An 18,459-nucleotide genomic window follows, 5' to 3' on the forward strand; every position below is an offset into this window, starting at 1 on the left:
AATTTATTTGGGACTAAAGGCTTTGTTGTTGTTAAAAATATTTAATGGTCAGATTATCATTTGAGTACAATGCTCTGTATTTTTTCTGAGAACATAACTGATAGTTATCCTGTACAAAAGAGGTATGATAGTGTACAAAGGATTGGTCGTAAACATATGACATAGTAGATTTTTTCAAGCACAAGAACTTTTTACATCTGGCAGTGTCTACCTGAAATCTCTTAGAAGCCTTTATCTTTTTAGCATATACACATGTCCATTATTTATTTTTTGTTATATTATCTGGGATTTAGAAAAAAAGAATATTATTTTGATTTCTCGATACCCCTCATCACATTATGGTTTGCATTATTCCATCGACAAATTCTCTTCATGAATTGTTAATATTATTTTGATTTCTCGATACCCCTCATCATATTGTGGTTTGCATGATTCCATCTACAAATTCTCTTCATGAATTGTTTTATGTTTATTGTTATTGTTGCAGCGTTTGTGTGATAACTTGACATCCCTTTTTCAGGTTGCGTTCAGGACTCGTGATTTTACCCGTCAGGTGATTTTCATTGGTGGTTTGGCAGATGGGCTCTTAGCAACTGAGTAAGTTGCTTTTCTTTTTAAGTCTCACGCAGAGTCAGCCACTCTTATTAGCTATATAGTTCCATTAAATATTTGATCATAGCATTGTTTTCCTCCAAAGGATACCATTGTTAGGGAAATAGCAACTTGTATTCCATTGGGGCCAAGGGCTAATATATATAGTACATGTACAGGTGGTAAATATGTAAACAACTCCATGACGCTTTCATTCTCTTCTTTTCTTTCTCTCTCCTCAAGTCCTCTATTCCGGTCTTCCACCTCCGCTCCCCCATCGCCTCTTCTCCCTTTCTCCTCCGCTGGTTTGTCTCGCTGGAGAAGGAGGGGAGAGGAGCTCGGTGCCACCCTCCCCTTTGTAGATCCACTTGGTTTGCATCCTTTATGGTTAGTTTGGGCTTCCTCTTGGTGGTTTGGAGGCACCTTCGAGCTCGTTTCTCTGACGTCCATGGCATTGCAGCCACCGTGGTTATCCTCATTTTCGGCCTTTCCATGGTACGTTTGGTTGTAGCCCTCTCAAATAACCTCCCTTATACTGTCTTTGCCGGATCTAACCCTCCTTCAATCCCCTTGCCTCGCGGTTGAATTTTGGAGAGTTGGGTTTTCCGTCGGCAAGTCGTGGTCTCTCCCTTTCAACAATTTCCCATGCCCCTGCTGCTGGTTCCATTTGTTTAGTTCACCGGGTTAGCTTAACCCCATCCTTTTCTTCCGATGTCCAAATTCTGCTTGTGGTGCTTCACAGATGGGTGTCCAGCAATCTGTTCAGGCCAGATCAGGTCAGGTGCCGGTGTTTTCTTGCAATCTTTGCCATCTGATCTTCTTTGCGGGGGTGATGCTTTCCTTGTGCTATCTATGCATCTCCATAAGACTATCCCTGCCGTGTCTCTTGCTAGTCTCCTGCTTGAGATCTCTTCAACCTCCATAAGTGGAGGCCCCTTTCTGGGTTTCGGATCTGAGTGGCTGGCGTGGCTCTTAGTATTGAACGGCGTTGCATCCGTCATCCACTGCCCATTTCAGGGGTGTCTCCCAGATCGCTAGCAAGTGCTTTTTTCCTTCTCATTCAACTCTTTCATCAGTATTCTACATGTCCAACACTGTCGTCAGCTGGTGCATGAGCATCCCCATCTTCTCAGGCATCAACAACTTCTGCAACCTCCAATATCCAATCGGATCTAGTGGAGGCCCTTCTGTCTGCAAGATGCTTTCTCCAGCTGGTGGTGGCCACCGTTCGAGCCCGTTCTTGGAGTTGGTCCGCGGAGGAGCTCGTCAGCAGACGCGTGTGCATGTATCACGGCAAGCTGTGGAGTTATCCAAGACACGTGTTAATGTTCAAAATATCGTCCAACTCACCGATTTATTGCTTATCGGTGGGTGGTCGCTAAGATTATACCTTATCTTTGCTATTTATCATTTGGGCCGATTTCTCGCTCTGACAAGCGACTAATCAGGAATCTAGCGATTAATCAGGCTGGGCCATGTGGTTAGAAATCCCAAAATAGGGCTCCCCTTCGGTAGCCTCCCGCACGTCACACTTCATCACCCGTTCGATAGGACATGTGTTGTAGTGTTGTCCTATTCTATTTGTCATTGAGTCATTGTTTGACATGTAATATGTAGTTATGCATTGATGTAGTGTTGTCCTATTCTATTTGTCATTGACTCATTGTTTGACATGTAATATGTAGTTATGCATTGATGTAGTGTTGTCCTATTTAAAAGCATAGAGCACAGTGACTGGTTGTTTCCATTTTTACCTTATTAGTGCTTGGAACCTAGGAATTCCAAGCAAAAACAGGCCGATTAGTAGTCAACAGATAAAATCAATTAATCGACCGATTTCCAATTAATCTCTAATCCCCAGCGGAATGAAATGCTAACAATAAGTGATATCCTCAACATTTATCCTATTAGGAGTGTGTACACGTGTATTTTCAGGATCATGTATAAGCTTGCTTTAGTTTTATGGGACTTTCAAGTCTCTGACAATGTAATGTTTTGCGGGGCGGGATGTGCCCCACTGTTTTTAATATAATGCAGGGTGGGTGTTGTTGTGCCAAAGAAAGGTGGTAAATACGCAGGAAACCCCTCATACAACGGGGAAAATACACATGCTATACATGGAACATAATATAACTCTAACACCGCCCCTCAAACACGGGGCGGATCAGTCTGGCCCTTCGTAAAAAATCTGCCAACTGTAACTTGGAAGGCACATACTGAAGAGCAATCACCTGGTCCTGCATGCCAGCGTACACAAAAGAAGCATCAACACCAATATGCTTGGTGAGCTCATGCTTCACATAGTCACACATAATACTGACAACACTTGTACTGTTAGACAAGAGTGCAGTAGGTGTAGTAACACACCAAACTCCTGAAGTAACCATCGTAACCAAGTCACCGCCGTCAAAAGGGCCACAACCCACAACTCAAACTCCGCACTCGAATGGGAAACTGCGATCTGTTTCTTCGTCTTCCAGGTGAGAGAACCACCAACAAAAACACAGTAAGCAGAAAGTGAATGGCGATCCGAGGGATCACTAGCCCATGTAGCATCAGAATAGGCCCGAAGCTGTAATGAACTGGAGCGGGGAAAGAAAAGACTGTGAGAGATCGTGCCACGAAGACATCGTAGAACACGAAGAAGGGATTATAGTTAACCATACTGGGAGCTGCAGTAGACTGACTCAAACTATGGAGAAGATAGGAGATATCCGAACGAGTGGTAGCTAAATAGACAAAGGCTCCCCACAAGCTGATGTGTCGGATTAGACAAGGGATCACCATCAAAAGCACCGAGGTGAACATTGAGCTCCATGGGAGTCTCAACATTGCACTCATCGGTAAGAGCGGCACGAGCAAGAAGATCCTACACATACCTCTCTTGGGAAATAAAGAAGCCATCAGAGGTAGAGGAAACCTTAATCCCAAGAAAGTAGCAAATAGGGTCAAGACAACCATAAGAGACTGCTCACTAAGACGCGCCTTTACAAAGGCAATGTACTCAGGGTCATTGCCAGTGATGATCATGTCATCAACATATAGAAGAGTTTGATCACGAGGAGAAAGCTGGACAAACAACGCAGGATCATGAGCGCTCGCCAAAACACCAGCGACAATCACCACAAAGGCGAAACGCTCAAACTATGCACGAGGGGCTTGCTTAAGGCCATAGAGGGAGTGACGAAGACAACAAACCATGCCATTAGGAACAGAATAGGTAGTGGCTGCATGTAGACCTCCTCACGCAACTCACTGTTAAGAAAACGACATTCTTAACTTCAAGCTGAGATACAGACCAATGGCGAATAGAGGCCACATCAAGAAGTCTGCGAATAGTGTCACATGGGCCACATGAGCGAAAGTCCCATCATAATCACGAGCTCCTGAAAGCCACGAGCCACAAGACGAGCTTTGTAGCGCTCAAGAGAACTGTCAGAGCGAGTCTTAACCTTGTAGACCCACTTACAAGTGATGGGCAAACTCCAGGAGGAAGAGAAACAAGATCCCACGTGCCGGTGCGCTCAAGAGTAGCAATCTCCTTTGCCATCGCAAGCTGCCATTTAGGATGAACAACATCACAATAAGAAGTTGGCTCAAGAACAGCAGCGTCGACGCTAGAAAAACCAAGGCGGTCAAACATGAGGAGTAGATGAGCACGTAAGTCATAAGTAGGCTTTGACGAGGAAGATGACACATCAGAAGTAGATGGCGCCAGTAGATTCATCCACAAGAGGCAGCGACGGGTATACCCGTGAGTAAAAGATGGAAGAATACAAGGAGGAACCACTGGGATACTCGGGTGATGGAGGCGAGGAAGCCACTGGGGATGAAGGTGCAAAATCCTGTGATAAGCAAGGTGAGGAAACCATAGGAGATGGGTGTGGCAGATCTTCAACGGTCTGAGAAGCAGTAGTGACATGGGTAAACAAGGGCTCAACAGGAGTGATAGGTGTGTCGGAAAAAGTGAGGAAAGAGATATCCTCCATTGAAAAGGTTAAAGAAGATGGACGCAGGTAGAAGGGACGAGGCTCATCAGAAGTCACATCTGGAGAAATACGCATCTGACGACCGACAGGATCCCAACAGCAGATGCTCACCACTGTATCCTAAGAAGACACACTTGACAGACTGAGTGGACAGTTTGGTGCGTTCAGAAGAAGAACCTAGACACAACCAAACAAAGCGCTGAATAATCAGGAGAACGATCAAAAAGGCGCCCGAAAGAAACCCACCCTGCAAAGCAGTGGGAAGCTGAATAGTGATGTCGAGATAGGTAGAAGTGGAAACAACCTCGGCCCAAAAGTGAGGCGGAAGAGAGGCAATGATCATGTACGCACGAGCTGTCTCAAGAAGATGATGATGCTTACACTCGGTCACACCATTCTGGGCGTGAGCACCAGGACAAGAAAGCCAAGCAAGAGTACCTTGCTCAGCAAGGACAACAGTACAACACACAACATCTTGGAGATATACTCTCCAGCAGAGTCAGCATGAAACACATGAATAGGCATAGAGAACTGAGTATGAACCATGGCAACAAAACACTTATGTATAGAAAGAACACTGCGAGAAGACATAAAATACAGCCAAGTGTAGCGAGAGAAATCATCTACTCCCTCCTTCCATCTATATAGGGCCTAATGCGCTTTTCGAGGCTAAGTTTGACTAAATGTTAGAGCAATAATATATGACATGCAACTTACACAAAGCATACCACTAAATTCATATGTGAAAGGAGCTTCCAATGATATATTTTTCATATTACACATCTCATGTATGATTAAATTTGCGAATAGTCAAAGGCTATCTTGAAAAACGCATTAGGCCCTATATAGATGGAAGGAGGGAGTATAAAAAATGATATGCTATCGATGGGCCCCTTTCGAAGCAAAGGCAGCCGGACCCCCTACATCGGAATGAACTAAATCAAAAGGACGCTGAGACACTAACTCACTAGTATGATAAGGTAGCTGAATCTGTTTGCCAAGCCTACAACCCTGACACTTTAAAGAGACATCTCCTGAGGCAGACCCTGCCGAGAACCACAAAGATGACCGAGTAGATGATGCTGCTGATGGAAGGAGCCGGTAGCTGAAGCGACGGTAGCAGAGGGACCGGCGATAGTGGTGGCAAGAGGAAGAAATGTGAAGCCAGTCTAACTCCCAAAGCCACTGAGAATCACAGCGGTGAGGGCCAGCCCCAACCATGGTACACGTGCGCTGATCCTGATGAATACAAGAGTCAACGTCAAGAATGACGTGACAACCAAAGTTGGTAAGCTGACCGGCAGAAAACAAGTTCATTATAAGGCGAGGAAAAAGAAGTGCTAAGTGTGCCTTGTCTAGCAACAGGAAGGGAAGTACCATGCACCAAACTTGTCTAGAGAAGACACAGTTTGTTAAAAGCTGTTGGATCGTCTCTGGCTCTTGATCACAAATAGGGCATTGGCTCGGGTGGGTTAAACCCCTTCGCATTAATCTGTTGGTAGTCCAGCATCTATTGTAAAGCGCAAACCAGAGGAAAAACCAACACTGCTTTGGCGCCCAAGACTTCCAAATAAGCTTCCATGGCTCAAAATAAACAACCCCATGGAATAAGGCCTTATATGCCGAACTGGTTGAGAACTGGCCAGACTCTGAATTTTCAGCGGTGTTCATCTTGCACATCCGGTTTCAGCGGCGTTCATCTTGCACATCCGGTTGTTGCTGCACAACTTGCATCAATTCCCAAATGTCTATGAACTCAGCCAGGGCTGCAATCGTGAGGTCACCAGCAACCTCTTTCACTGTATGGTTCGCTTAGGGAGTAGAGCAAAAAGATTAGGGGCCAAGCCAGCAATGGGCCTCCATCTCCCTACTAGCCAATTATCGGTTCAGAATGAAGTAGAGTTACCGTCACCCACAATTGTCATCATGGCAGTGGAGAAGTAGGCCCGAACTGAGTCATAAACTTGTATAGAGAAAGCACTCTATGGCTTATCCGGTGGCGTCTTGGCTAGCCATAACCATCACATTCTCCATGCACATCCAGAGGATTTTAGATCATGGATACCCATCTATGGATCAACCACGCCCATCAGCTCCCTTCCACCCCTACCTAACAATCACCTCAGACCAGATTTTGGTTCAGGCGTGCCTCATTTCCACAAGCTTGACTTCCTGACATATGACGGTTTAGTCAATCCACTTGGTTGGCTCAATAGGTGCGAGCAGTTTTTTCATGGACAACGCACAGACGAGGCTAACAAGGTCTGGACTGCAGCCTACCACCTCACGTACGGCGCTCAGTTCTGGTACTTACAGCTCAAGCACGAATTCGGCATGCCGGCATGGGAGTGGTTCAAGGAAGCTTGCCACGTTTAGTTTGGTCCGTCACTCCACGCCAATCCCTTGGGCGAGTTGGCATGTCTGCTATTCACTTCCTCGGGTGCAGACTACACCAGCAGGTTTCTAGCGCTTGTTGCAGATCTGCCGCCGCCATCTCCCATGGTTTCCTCACCTTGCTTGTCACAGGATTTTGCACCTTTATCCTCGGTGATTTCCCGCTTCACACATGAGAGGGGGTATTGAAGTGCATATGTGGATTGCCTAGCCCTTTCCATCAGTTCGGCCTTTTGTTTGCGTTGCCTAGTGCATGAAGCTTAACAGCGCTCATGTGCTGCAACAATGTGCCATTAACACCGTCCCAACAACGGTTTCCATACACAACAGGGCTGCCCAAGGGTCTTCGCATTGATGTCGAGCTTCAGCATCCACCTGACCTCCACACCGCTATCTCCTTTGCGAAGGCCTATGAGCAGTGGCATTTCCCTCCAACAACATCACCAACCAGGCTTCTGGTTCTACAGGGCCCTTGTGCCCCTCCGATCTTCCCGTGGTCAATGCAACTACAATACCGTCCCCGCTACCGCCACTAGCACCTGTTTTGCCGTCGACCACTGCAGAGCCAACCCTGCCACGGCTGGTTCGGCGCCTCACTCCAGCTGAGTTAGTAGAACGTCGTCGTCAGGATCTTTGCTTCAACAGCGATGAGATTTATGTTCGGGGTCACCGGTGTGCGCGACTATTCTTAATCGTGGCTGATGACTACGACCAAGATAGTTCCACATCTGGTCATAGTCATCAGAGTAGGGGTGGGCATTTGGTATAAACCGAAAATTCGGTTTCTATCATTCTGTTTATTTTCAAATTCGGTTAGCTAAGCTAGAAACGGAAAATGGGAATTGAAAATAACTAACCGAAAGTTTGGTTAACGAACTTATTTGGTGTGATTTTGGTTTCTACCGGACAGACCTTGCCTTTACCAAATCTGCTGAGAGCAACCTCTTATATATAGCAGGATGTCCCTGCCTTATCTCCTCAGCGATGCGAGGTTGGACTAAAGTTTCCGATCGGCTATTTGCATTCTCGTACGTGGGCAGTTTCATGCAAGGGGGCAGTTTCATATAAGTGCCCAGCCCATGATCCAAAAAAGTGGTGTCCTAGTTTCTGCTTGTCGCCATGGCTTTGATGGTAGCGAAGTGGTTGGGTACGGGAGAAGTGGAGAGCGACATTCCTTCGATCTGGGTGAGTGTTCCACGTTAGTCTGTGTTCTGTCTCAGGTATAGTTCGGCATGATTTCGGCTAACCGAGATAAATATCGAATCAACCGAACTTACTTTGGCTTTTGGAAATAAAAACCAAAATTATTTATACTATTATAAAAACTGAAAATTCGGTTTTGTCAGTTTCGGCTTTGGTTCGGTGTTCGGTTCATCGGTTTTTATGCCCACCCCTACATCAGAGGCCAAGATCCCCTGGGAGGCAATTGACAACCTACAGCTTGTGGACAAGCTGTTTTTCAAGGAAGGGAGAGATGCTATGTGGACCAGTCCATCAAACATGGAGTCTTATCCCTTAATTAGAGTCCTAGTTGATTAAGCATCTTTATTAGGAAAGAGTCCAGTCAGTTTAGAGATTGTATTAGAGTTTGAATAGATCAATAGATTTACCGGCTTGTTGGTCATGTCTTGTCTACTATACAAGGGGCCGACCCCTCAATAAAGCATAGAAGAATATTGTTGTTTACTTTTATCTACTTTTCAGTAATAGGGTTAGGTCAGTAGTAGATTCTTCCATTTTGTTGGCCCAAGGGGGTAGGTCATTACAAGCAGAGATATTTCTAACCCAATCATTGGGTATAGGGTACCATCCAGGGTCATGTCCCAGTTATGCATTTTATGATTGGCTCCATGCCAATTGTTAATCGATGATACATGCTTATAATTGAAAACATTATTCTTGTAACTTTCTTTCTTCCTTGTGTTCTACTATGTTCACCTCTGTTAGTCTTGGCAGTGATAAATATATGATTCTGTTTTCTTAATTATTACTGGCACATGCTGTCCATCAAAGCCTGACACCAAGCATAGCCATGTTATGCTAAATTGTATTTGCCCCATTATTTGTTGTACTGCTGACATAAAACAATTTTTTTATTTGCAAGTAGTTCATTTTAGCGTATTAATCATCATCTCTGATAACTGTGCCCTCAACTTAACTACTGCATGTAATGGGCAAGCTTCTGTTAAAGTATGTGTTCATTTGGTCATTTTTATGCTTCAATAAGTTTAGCATCCTTTACTTATCTCTTGGTTTTTCTTATTTCTGGCCTTGCGTTATCTAAATGCTGCCTTCTGTCAACTAAAAACACTCTTTACAATGCTGACCTTGTCCCAACATTTAAGGCAAAATATGTGTTGCTCAAGGTGCTAGAAATTCCAAGCATCACACGTGGTATGGGGTTTATGCCTAATGCCCTGTCAGTCTAACCAAAGATAATTACTCCCTCCATTTTTGTATACAAGGCCACAAACCCATATTACAGGTACCAAGGCAAAAGTAAATGTGTGCTTAAGGCAATATACTAGCAAGCTAGCTTGTCTCCTTGTTTGTCGTGTTAATTAATGCATATTTTTCTATCCCACCTACAACAAACCAATGCTCTCACTCCTTTTGGTTGATTAATGAGGCTCATGCAAGCCAACCTTCTCACACCCACATGCATGCAAGGGATAATTAATGCCCCCTTTGCTAGTACGAGGCAAATACCATCAGTTTGTCTCGATTAGTGTTTGTGGCCTTGTATAGTTGCAAATTATAATTTTGATTGTGGCCTTGTATATAAAAATGGAGGGAGTATTAGAATTTGTTTTGGTCCCGGTTAACAGAAATCTTTCAAAGTGAGACAGCCTCAAAACCACGGCAAAGTGTCAGCAAATTTATGCATGTTCAAGGAGGTGGTGGTGGACTGATGGAACAAATTGATCATAACACGCTTTCAGAAATATATTATCATAATGCAAAACTTATCTGTTTTATTTGATTATTTATATAACACTTAAGTCTGATTCTATAGCACTAATCCATTTCGAAAACCTAACAGTTACTTGGAACCATTGTCACTTGCGTTGGAGGTTGAGAAATGGTCACTGGTTCAACCATTACTTTCTTCATCATATACTGGATACGGAATTTCCAGCTTGGAGCAAGTATGTTCTTTACTAGTCAATAATTACATCAGCTTGTTCATCCTTGTATCAAATAGAATAACATTTTCTGAATTGTAGCAAAGCATGAATAGACCAATATCCTTGAGGTGTTCTCATTATTACATGATAAAAGAGGATCTGAGGTTCTGTGTTTTAAAAGCCTTTTTACTCCTTCAGTACAGCAGATATTCTTGATAATCGGATTTTGAATTATGCGATGGAGTTGCTCTTAAGTTATACAACTCTATAAGTGTAACCTGTTTTTGCTTCTTGAAACTTGACCCTTTGAGAGCCTTTTGAAGTCCCCTTGGTTTTTTGTATGAACTCTATCACATGGAAAAATGTCAGCTACAAATTTTATGCATAGGAGAATCAACATTTCATTGTGTCAAGACCTGGACTAGACTTAACTAAATTTTAACAATCAACCAAGCAATTTCAGAGAGAATTTGGAGGAAATCAACCTAGGGTTTGTATTCCTTGAAAAAGGGGAAAGTAGGAGAAGCACGCCACAGGCGGCTAGGGTTTATACTCGATTTCATTCAGCGTGTCCAAAATGGAGAAAGAGGGGAGGCTTTATAGCCATTACAACACAAAGACTGAAGAAAAGCAACACTGCGCACATGCGCTTGTCGGAAAGTAAACAACGATGGGTCGAAGGATTGGAGCCCTAGGATGAAGCATCAAAAGGTGAGCAGCGGCACCAGTGGCGAACCGTTATCATCAAGGGAGAGCCACTGGATAGGCAATCGACGGTTTAAACTAGATCTGGCACGAAGAAACAGGGGAAGGTTACTACATAGTCAGCATGGCACACTTCTACAGCCTGACACATTATTACCTTCAAAATTCACACACATAAAAATAACTAGCAGAAACACAAAGTACCATTGGTACTGTGAAACTTACCGGTGAAAGATCGTGGATGTCGCCTAGAGGGTGTGTGTGTGTGGGGGGGGGGGGGGGGGGAATAGGCGCTTCAAAAATAATTATGGTTTAGGCTTGAACAAATGCGGAATAAAACTAGTGTTTAATTTGTCAAGCACAAAACCTAAAACAACTAGGCTCACCTATGTGCACCAACAACCTATGCTAAGCAAGACAGACAACTAAGTGACCGCAAGATATATAACATGAAACACTATGGCTATCACAAAGTAAAGTGCATAAGTAAAGGGCTCGGTTAAGAGATAATTGAGGCACGCGGAGACGACGATGTATCCTGAAGTTGACACCCTTGCGGATGCTAATCTCCGTTTGAAGCGGTGTGGAGGCACAATGCTCCCCAAGAAGCCACTAGGGCCACCGTAATCTCCTCACGCCCTCGCATAATGCAAGATGCCGTGATTCCACTAAGGGACCCTTGAGGGCGGTCACCGAACCCGTACAAATGGCAACCCTTGGGGGCGGTCACCGAACCCGTACACTTTGACAACTCTTGGAGGCGGTCACCGGAACTCGTACAAATTGCTCGGGGCAATCTCCACAACCTAATTGGAGACCCCGACGCAAGCTCGGAGCTTTACACCACAATGATCGAGCTCCGAGACACCACCAATCGTCTAGGGCGCCCAAGCACCCAAGAGGAACAAGCTCTAGTGTACCAAGCACCGAAGAGTAATAAGCTTCTCAACTATTCACTTCCACGTATCGCCGTGGAGAACTCAAACTGATGCAACTAATGCAATGGCAAGGGCACACGGAGTGCCCAAGTCCCTCACTCTCAAATCCCACCAAAGCAACGAAAGCTATGGAGGAAAATGAGAGGAAGAACAAGGAGAACACTAAGAACTCCAAGATCTAGATCCAAGGGGTTCCCCTCACATAGAGGAGAAAGTGATTGGTGGAAATGTGGATCTAGATCTCCTCTCTCTTTTCCCCCAAAACTAGGAGGGATTGAGAGATAGCAAGCTCGAAGAAGCTCAACAATGGGGGAAGAACACGAGCTCAAAGGATAAGAATCATTGGGGAAGAAGACCCCCTTTTATAGGCCTCCCCAAATCCAATCGTTATGTGCACTGGACGCACAGAAGCCGTACTACCGCTCGGGTGGAAGTACCCGGAGTATAGTGCACAGAAGAAGCATTCGGAGGCGGCAGTGCCGCCGGAGCGGTACTACCGTTGAGGTTGCAGTATACAGGGGAGAAGCGGTACTACCGCCCCTTACAGCCGCCCTACAACCGTAGAGAGGAAAACGAGTCCAGAGGCGATAAAATAGGTGGAAGTAGCAGCGGTAGTGGCTGGCCGGTAGTACCGCTTAGAGCAGTACTACCGCTCGCCACTACCGCTGAAGTGATAAAGAGTCCAGAAGCCGAAAAAAGTGGTAGTGCCCGCGACACTGGAACCGCGGAAGTACCGCGCAAGCGGTACTACTGCTGCCCAGGGCGGTACTACCGCTAGAGAGCAACAAAAGGCCTAAGCAACGACACTGGAACTGCGGAAGTACCGCGCAAGCGGTACTACCGCTGTCCAGGGTGGTACTACCGCTAGAGAGCAACAAAAGGCCTAAGCAAAACAGATGGATGCGGGAAAGCCTGAACTGCCATAACTTCTGTAAATGAGCTCCGAATTGAGCAAACTCAAGCTTGTTGGATAGATGACGAAAAATACTATCCAACAGCGACCGGTTATAGTAAGAAGTGGTAGAGGGAGTATGCCTAAGATATAGAGATGTGAAACTTCTATGAATGAAGAACCGGCAGAAACTCCAACACCTGAAACATCATAGACGATGCATATATGAACTCCGTTTTCGATGAACTCAAGCTTGTCATGAAGATGACCATAAGCTCTAAAACTCACAAAGAGAAACACCAAACAAGAACCAAGAAAGATGATGCAAGGATGCAATGGTTTGAGCTCTCTACGAACGATATGATCAAGCTACCAACTTGAGAGCCCCCCTTAATAGTAGGGCAATCGATCCTATAACCCGGTCTCCCAACTACCACCATTAGACCGGTAAAATAGAAATCCTATCACGGGCAAACCTTTGCCTTGAACATAGTTCACTTGAGCTAGATGATGACGATCTTAACTCTCTCAAGTTGGACCACCTTTCTTGATTGCGTTGGCTTGATGAAGACTAGTAGATTGCTCCCCCATACTCCACTATGGGTGAGCCACACTTTGGAACATCTTCACAAGTCCATTGTCACCACAATGGACGACAAGCTTCAAGCATGATCTCTTCGTGATGCTCCACTTGAACTTGCACACTACAATCTTGATGACGATCACCACTTCATGTCATCCTCTATGGGTTGTATGAGAACTCCTCTTGACGCAAGCCCATGGAAACATGCCTAACCCCACATAAAAACTCTCACGTAGACCATGGGTTAGTACACAAAGCGTAATGGACAATGCTTACCATACCATGGGATCACTTGATCCCTCTCGGTACATCAACCTGATTCACTCTTTGACTTGGTCTTGATCAACCTTGTATCATGTCTTCTACATGACCAATCTCTGGACAATTCCTTGAATAACACTTTGGTCATCACATAAACTCCTTGAAACCAACACATGGACTTAAGAAAAGCTTATGGACAAATCCTTCAAATATAACTCAAGGCAACCATAGAGATTGTCATTAACTACCAAAACCAAACATGGGGGCACCGCATGTTCTTTCAACCAGGATTCACTGTATAAAGTTGTAAATAGTTTTGGAAGGCTAGGTGGTCAGAGCCTACCTATGAGCTGTTCTCTTAAACCGAAAAATGTTTATACTCGGGTATCGTGGGGAGAACTTACCTGCCATTTCCTGAATCTTGGTTGAATATGAATTTCAGTTCAGAACCATGGGTGGGACGTTTGTAAAAATAGAAATCGGGTATCGTGGGGAGAACGCTCCCTGGTCATGTTTGCAATAGAAGATGCCTTTTATTTTGGCGTATGAACTAAAAGCATTATATGACAGTTGCGTTGATGACATACTGCATTATTCATCAAACCTTCTGATTTTACCTTTGACTTTTTTAGTGCAATGCAGCATGATAAGAATACATGAGGACAATCAATGGCAGTAGTGATACAACCAGTTTTGCTTGGATTAACGTTTGATTGATTTTTCCTTTTTGCTTCTCTTTGCTTGATTTAGTCTATGTGTTGATTGTATTTTTTCTTTTGCAAGGATGCATTGGAACTTGATCAGCTCATCGGCTACTTGATAAATAAAGATAATTCTGAAGGAGTAATACTGCTCGGTCACAGCACTGGTTGCCAGGTATGCTGTTACAGTAGATACTGCACTATTTTATGGTCTACAGTATGAGATAACATAGACACTTTTATGAATGCCAGGATATTATACATTACATGCAGACAAACTTTGCATGTTCCAAAGCAGTTTCTGGGGTAATTTTGCAGGTATAATTTTCCTGTCCATATTCTTGTTCTCCGAGTATTGCACAGAAGGATTTTTGTTCTCCGAGTATTCCTGTCCATATTCTTGTTCCCCGAGTATTGCACATGATATTCTCACCCCTAAGGACAGAAGCAACTGATCAGCTTGTAAAGTGTTGATAATAATTGCTTTTGCTGTAATTAATTTAACACCTTAATAGTATCTTGATAGAAATTCTACAATGATCTTTTATTCAGGCCCCAGTAAGTGACAGGGAGTATAGGGCAACTCTTCCAGAAACAGGAGAAATGATAGATCTGGCAGCGAAAATGATTAGTGCGGGCCGTGGAATGGATTTGATGCCCAGAGAAGCAAATTCAGACGCTCCAATTACTGCCTACAGGTACTAATTTTCATGCTCAATTTACACAAGTTCATAGTTACAGTACTCTGTACCCGTAGGTAATTATGAAAGTTTACTAGAGGTACCACTATTGTTAATGATACATATGACAGCTATATATGCTCAAGAATTGCATAAAGAGTTAGATGAGCATGAGTTAATGACCATGGTCATGTCATACTTTGAGTATCTCCCAAGGCAAAAATAAGCCCAACCATCAGGGCTTTATGCCAGCTATCTTCATTGTGGCGTAAGGGTAAGTCTTAAGGCTGACCTCAGCAAAGGGCAACCTCAGCCTTGTGGCCGGTCACATGCAGTAGAAAACGATTTCTCTTTCCGAACCCTTAACCCGCCAACTACCACAGTTGGATGAGACCGAAAGGCACAGCTAGAGAGAGGGGTGCTGCTGTCATTGTCTCTGTCGGGAGCTGGATGGGCACTTCTGTGATCACTTGATCCATGACAGATGGCCTTGTCCAGCAGGACTGACTAAAGCAAATGCCTCGTGGCGCAGTGTGTGGCCTGAAGAAGGCTACAGCCTACAACCTCCTCCCTTCACCACTTCAAGCTTTGGTCCTGATGGTGGCCAGAAGAGCAGCACATCTTGGATCAGACGACTGCTGTGAGCTTGGGCCAGTGCCGGGGAAGACGAAGGAGCAGCAGCAGCAGCAGGCGCCCACCTGAGCATCAGCACATCCCACTTGACATCTGTCAGGAACTTGGTGCAGATCATGAAAACCACACCGGCAGTGGGGGCATGGAGGGTGATGCGTTGGGTAAGGAAGAATTTGGATTGTGGTAGTGTATGGGGAGATGTTTTTTCTTGTACTTTTGACTTGGCTGTCGGTGATGATTTGTTGCAAGCGGGGAAGTCGTGGGCGCAGCTGTATGCACGGGAGCTGCATGGACGGCGGTGCTGGAGCTAGGAAAAGTGCTGGCTGGCACGGGTGTCAAGTGCAGTTGCTGCCTGCTGGTACCTCTGTGGCTGCGCGACAGAGGAGGAAGATGAGATGCGGCTCTGCTGCTGCTGAATTCGCTAGAATGCACTGCTACTGCCGTTGCTGCTGCCACTGAGGGGTGCTGCTCCTGTGTCTGCTGGCTGCTGCTGATTGGGAAGGGAAGAGAGGCAGCGGTTTGAGCTGCTGCTGTTGCTGGGAGCTATGTTTTTAAGGCGTCGCCTAGGCGTCGCCTAAGCGTCGCCTAGTCGTCGCCTAAGCGTCAAGGCGCCCCAGGATGGCAAGGCGTCTACCCCGCCTTAGACAGACATGAAGTGTACGGCTGTGGCTGCCCTAGTTCTGGCTGCTCCTGGGGCTTGGAGATGACGGCCCCGCTGTCTCCCGGCACCATGAAGAGGAGGGAGGACTGGGGGCTCCTGGGGCTTGCTGCTGTGAGGGAGAAGGGTGGGGCCATGAAGAGGAGAGGGGACTGGAGGAGGGAGGGAGGACCAGAAGGGTGTGGCTTCGTGGCGGCTGTGGTGGGAAAGAAGGGAAGAGATAGTGGAATTAGGTCACGGGGGTGTATATGGCCACTAGATGGGCTTTTGGGCCACTGGGAGGTGCATAAGTAGTGGCCCATCTCTCAGCCATTGCTCTTTTTCTAGTATTAATATGTGCAGACCTATTGATGACTCTTTTCCTGCAATGTTTAAGGCGTCGCCTTGCCTCGCCTTACCGCCTCGCCTTGGCGCTTAGGCGTCAGAGCAGCCCTCCTCCGCCTTATGACGCTTTACCGCCTTAAAAACATAGGCTGGGAGCTACTATTGTGTGCAGCTGCTTGCCAGGGGGAGAAGAAGGGGACATTGCTGCTGCGGGCGGCTGTTCGAGGAGAAAAGCTAACTGCTGCGTGTAGCTACCTGGGAGAAATGTGGACATTGCTAAAGGCTTCCATTTCATCATCGCTCATAGAGTCATAGGTGCCGTCATCGTTGGCGATCATGGTGCGTCTTGTGGGGCACTCGAATGTCTTGTGGCCACGGTGTTTGCAAGTGAAACATTAGATGAAACTTGTCTCGGCGATAGCATCCGTTGGAGGAGTTGTAGATGATGAAGCTCTTGGCTTGTAGTTGCCTGTAGAGGGACAACTCAAAAAGATGTCGTAGGTTTGCTTGGAGCTTGAGGTTCCACTGCTAGTGGGTGTAGCTCGAGTCGTTGTAGGCGCCGGAGTTGTAGAAGCTTGAATGTTGGAGCCATAAGGTCTTGATGAGTACTTGGAGTACTTGTAGTCATCTTGCACCTGTCGCTCCGCTTTGGTTGCTTGGTGCACGAGCCCGAGGAGGTTGGAATATTGTTGGAAATCCGCAATTTTCTTGACTTGGTGGTTGAGGCCATTCAAGAGTTTCGCCATTGTTTGCTCCTCGTCTTCCTTTACGTTGCTCGTATCATGGCAATCTCCATCTCTTGGTAGTAGTCCTCAACTGACTTTGTGCCTTGTTTGAGAAGTTGGAGCTTCTTGAAGAGATCACGGTTGTAGTGTGTAGGCACGAAGCGAGCTCTCATGATTTCCTTAATTTGATTCCAAGTAGAAATCGGTGGCTCGCCTTGTTCCCTTCTCGTCTCAACAACTTGTTCACACCAAATTAGAACATAGTCTTGGAACTCAAGGGAGGCCATCGCGATCTTTTCCTCTTCATAGTTGTGAAGACAAAATATCTTGTCCACTTTTAAGGCCCATTAGAGATAGTCTTCCGGGTTCGTGGTTCCGGAGAACTTAGGCATGGTGAACTTGAGCTTGTCATAGCGTTGCTCCTCATTATGATGGTTGCGATAGTGATGTCGCTCTTGGCGTGGAGGAGGCTCTTGAACTTCTTGCTTCTCATGACTAGCTTGATGTCGGGGCCGAGGGATTCTTGCTCTTTGCCTCATTTCATGGCGTTCCTCATTGCGAACATCTTCATCTTGTCGCTCTTGTCATAGAGCTTGTTCTTGTTCACGCACTCTTTTATTGCGCTCATTCATGGCGCAAGTGGATTCGCTTAGAGCTCATTGTGCTTCAAGCGCTTGGTCCTCATGGCGTTGTTGTTCTTGCCGTAGGACGTCGTCGTCTTGCTCTTTATGGCGTTGACGTTGTCACTCTTGCTCTTGTTCAAGGGCGTCTTGTTCTTGTCGACGACGTCGTTCGCGCTCACGGAGGTGGTCTTGTAATCCATTGCCATGGAATGGGTTTTGTGAAGCCTGATGGTCATCTCGAAGATGAGAACGAGATCGTGGTAGACTTGCATCGGAAGAGGTGTCTGAAGAGTGGTGGCTTGAATGTTGCCTTCTTGATGATGAAGATGTTGAAGAGGTGTGTGTGACCAAGATTGCACGAATCTCTTCCATTTGAGTGGACAACTTCGCGTCAAGATAGTCCCGATTTCTTGCTTCGGATTGGCGCAAGTCGGTTGCGAATTAATCAATGCGATCACTCAAGGCTTCATTTGCTTGATGCATGGCTCGTTGTAGTAGAGCAAAGTGGTGAGTTTTGGTGACGAAGTTGTCGGCGCCTTTGTTGTCGTCGAAGGGCGGGTTTGACGTGCTTGGGCTATCCATCACAAGGCCCGAGCAAATGTGAGTGAAAAATTGAGAAGAACAATACCAAATT

General features: G+C 45.7%; 1 protein-coding gene across 1 annotated transcript in view; it reads left to right on the forward strand.

The window, feature by feature from the left end:
• The window catches only part of LOC125536955 (alpha/beta-Hydrolases superfamily protein), a 48,881-nt gene that overhangs the window by 2,013 nt on the left and 28,409 nt on the right, over window positions 1-18,459 (forward strand). The window contains exons 2-6 of the mRNA XM_048700249.2: window positions 521-597; window positions 10,018-10,123; window positions 14,265-14,357; window positions 14,435-14,500; window positions 14,735-14,880. Of these exons, the coding sequence (XP_048556206.1) occupies window positions 521-597; window positions 10,018-10,123; window positions 14,265-14,357; window positions 14,435-14,500; window positions 14,735-14,880 (488 nt within the window). The remainder of the gene's footprint in view (window positions 1-520; window positions 598-10,017; window positions 10,124-14,264; window positions 14,358-14,434; window positions 14,501-14,734; window positions 14,881-18,459) is intronic.

Source organism: Triticum urartu, chromosome 2A (assembly GCF_056163025.1).
Source record: "Triticum urartu cultivar PI428250 chromosome 2A, HENAU_Tu73, whole genome shotgun sequence".
NCBI lineage: Eukaryota > Viridiplantae > Streptophyta > Magnoliopsida > Poales > Poaceae > Triticum > Triticum urartu.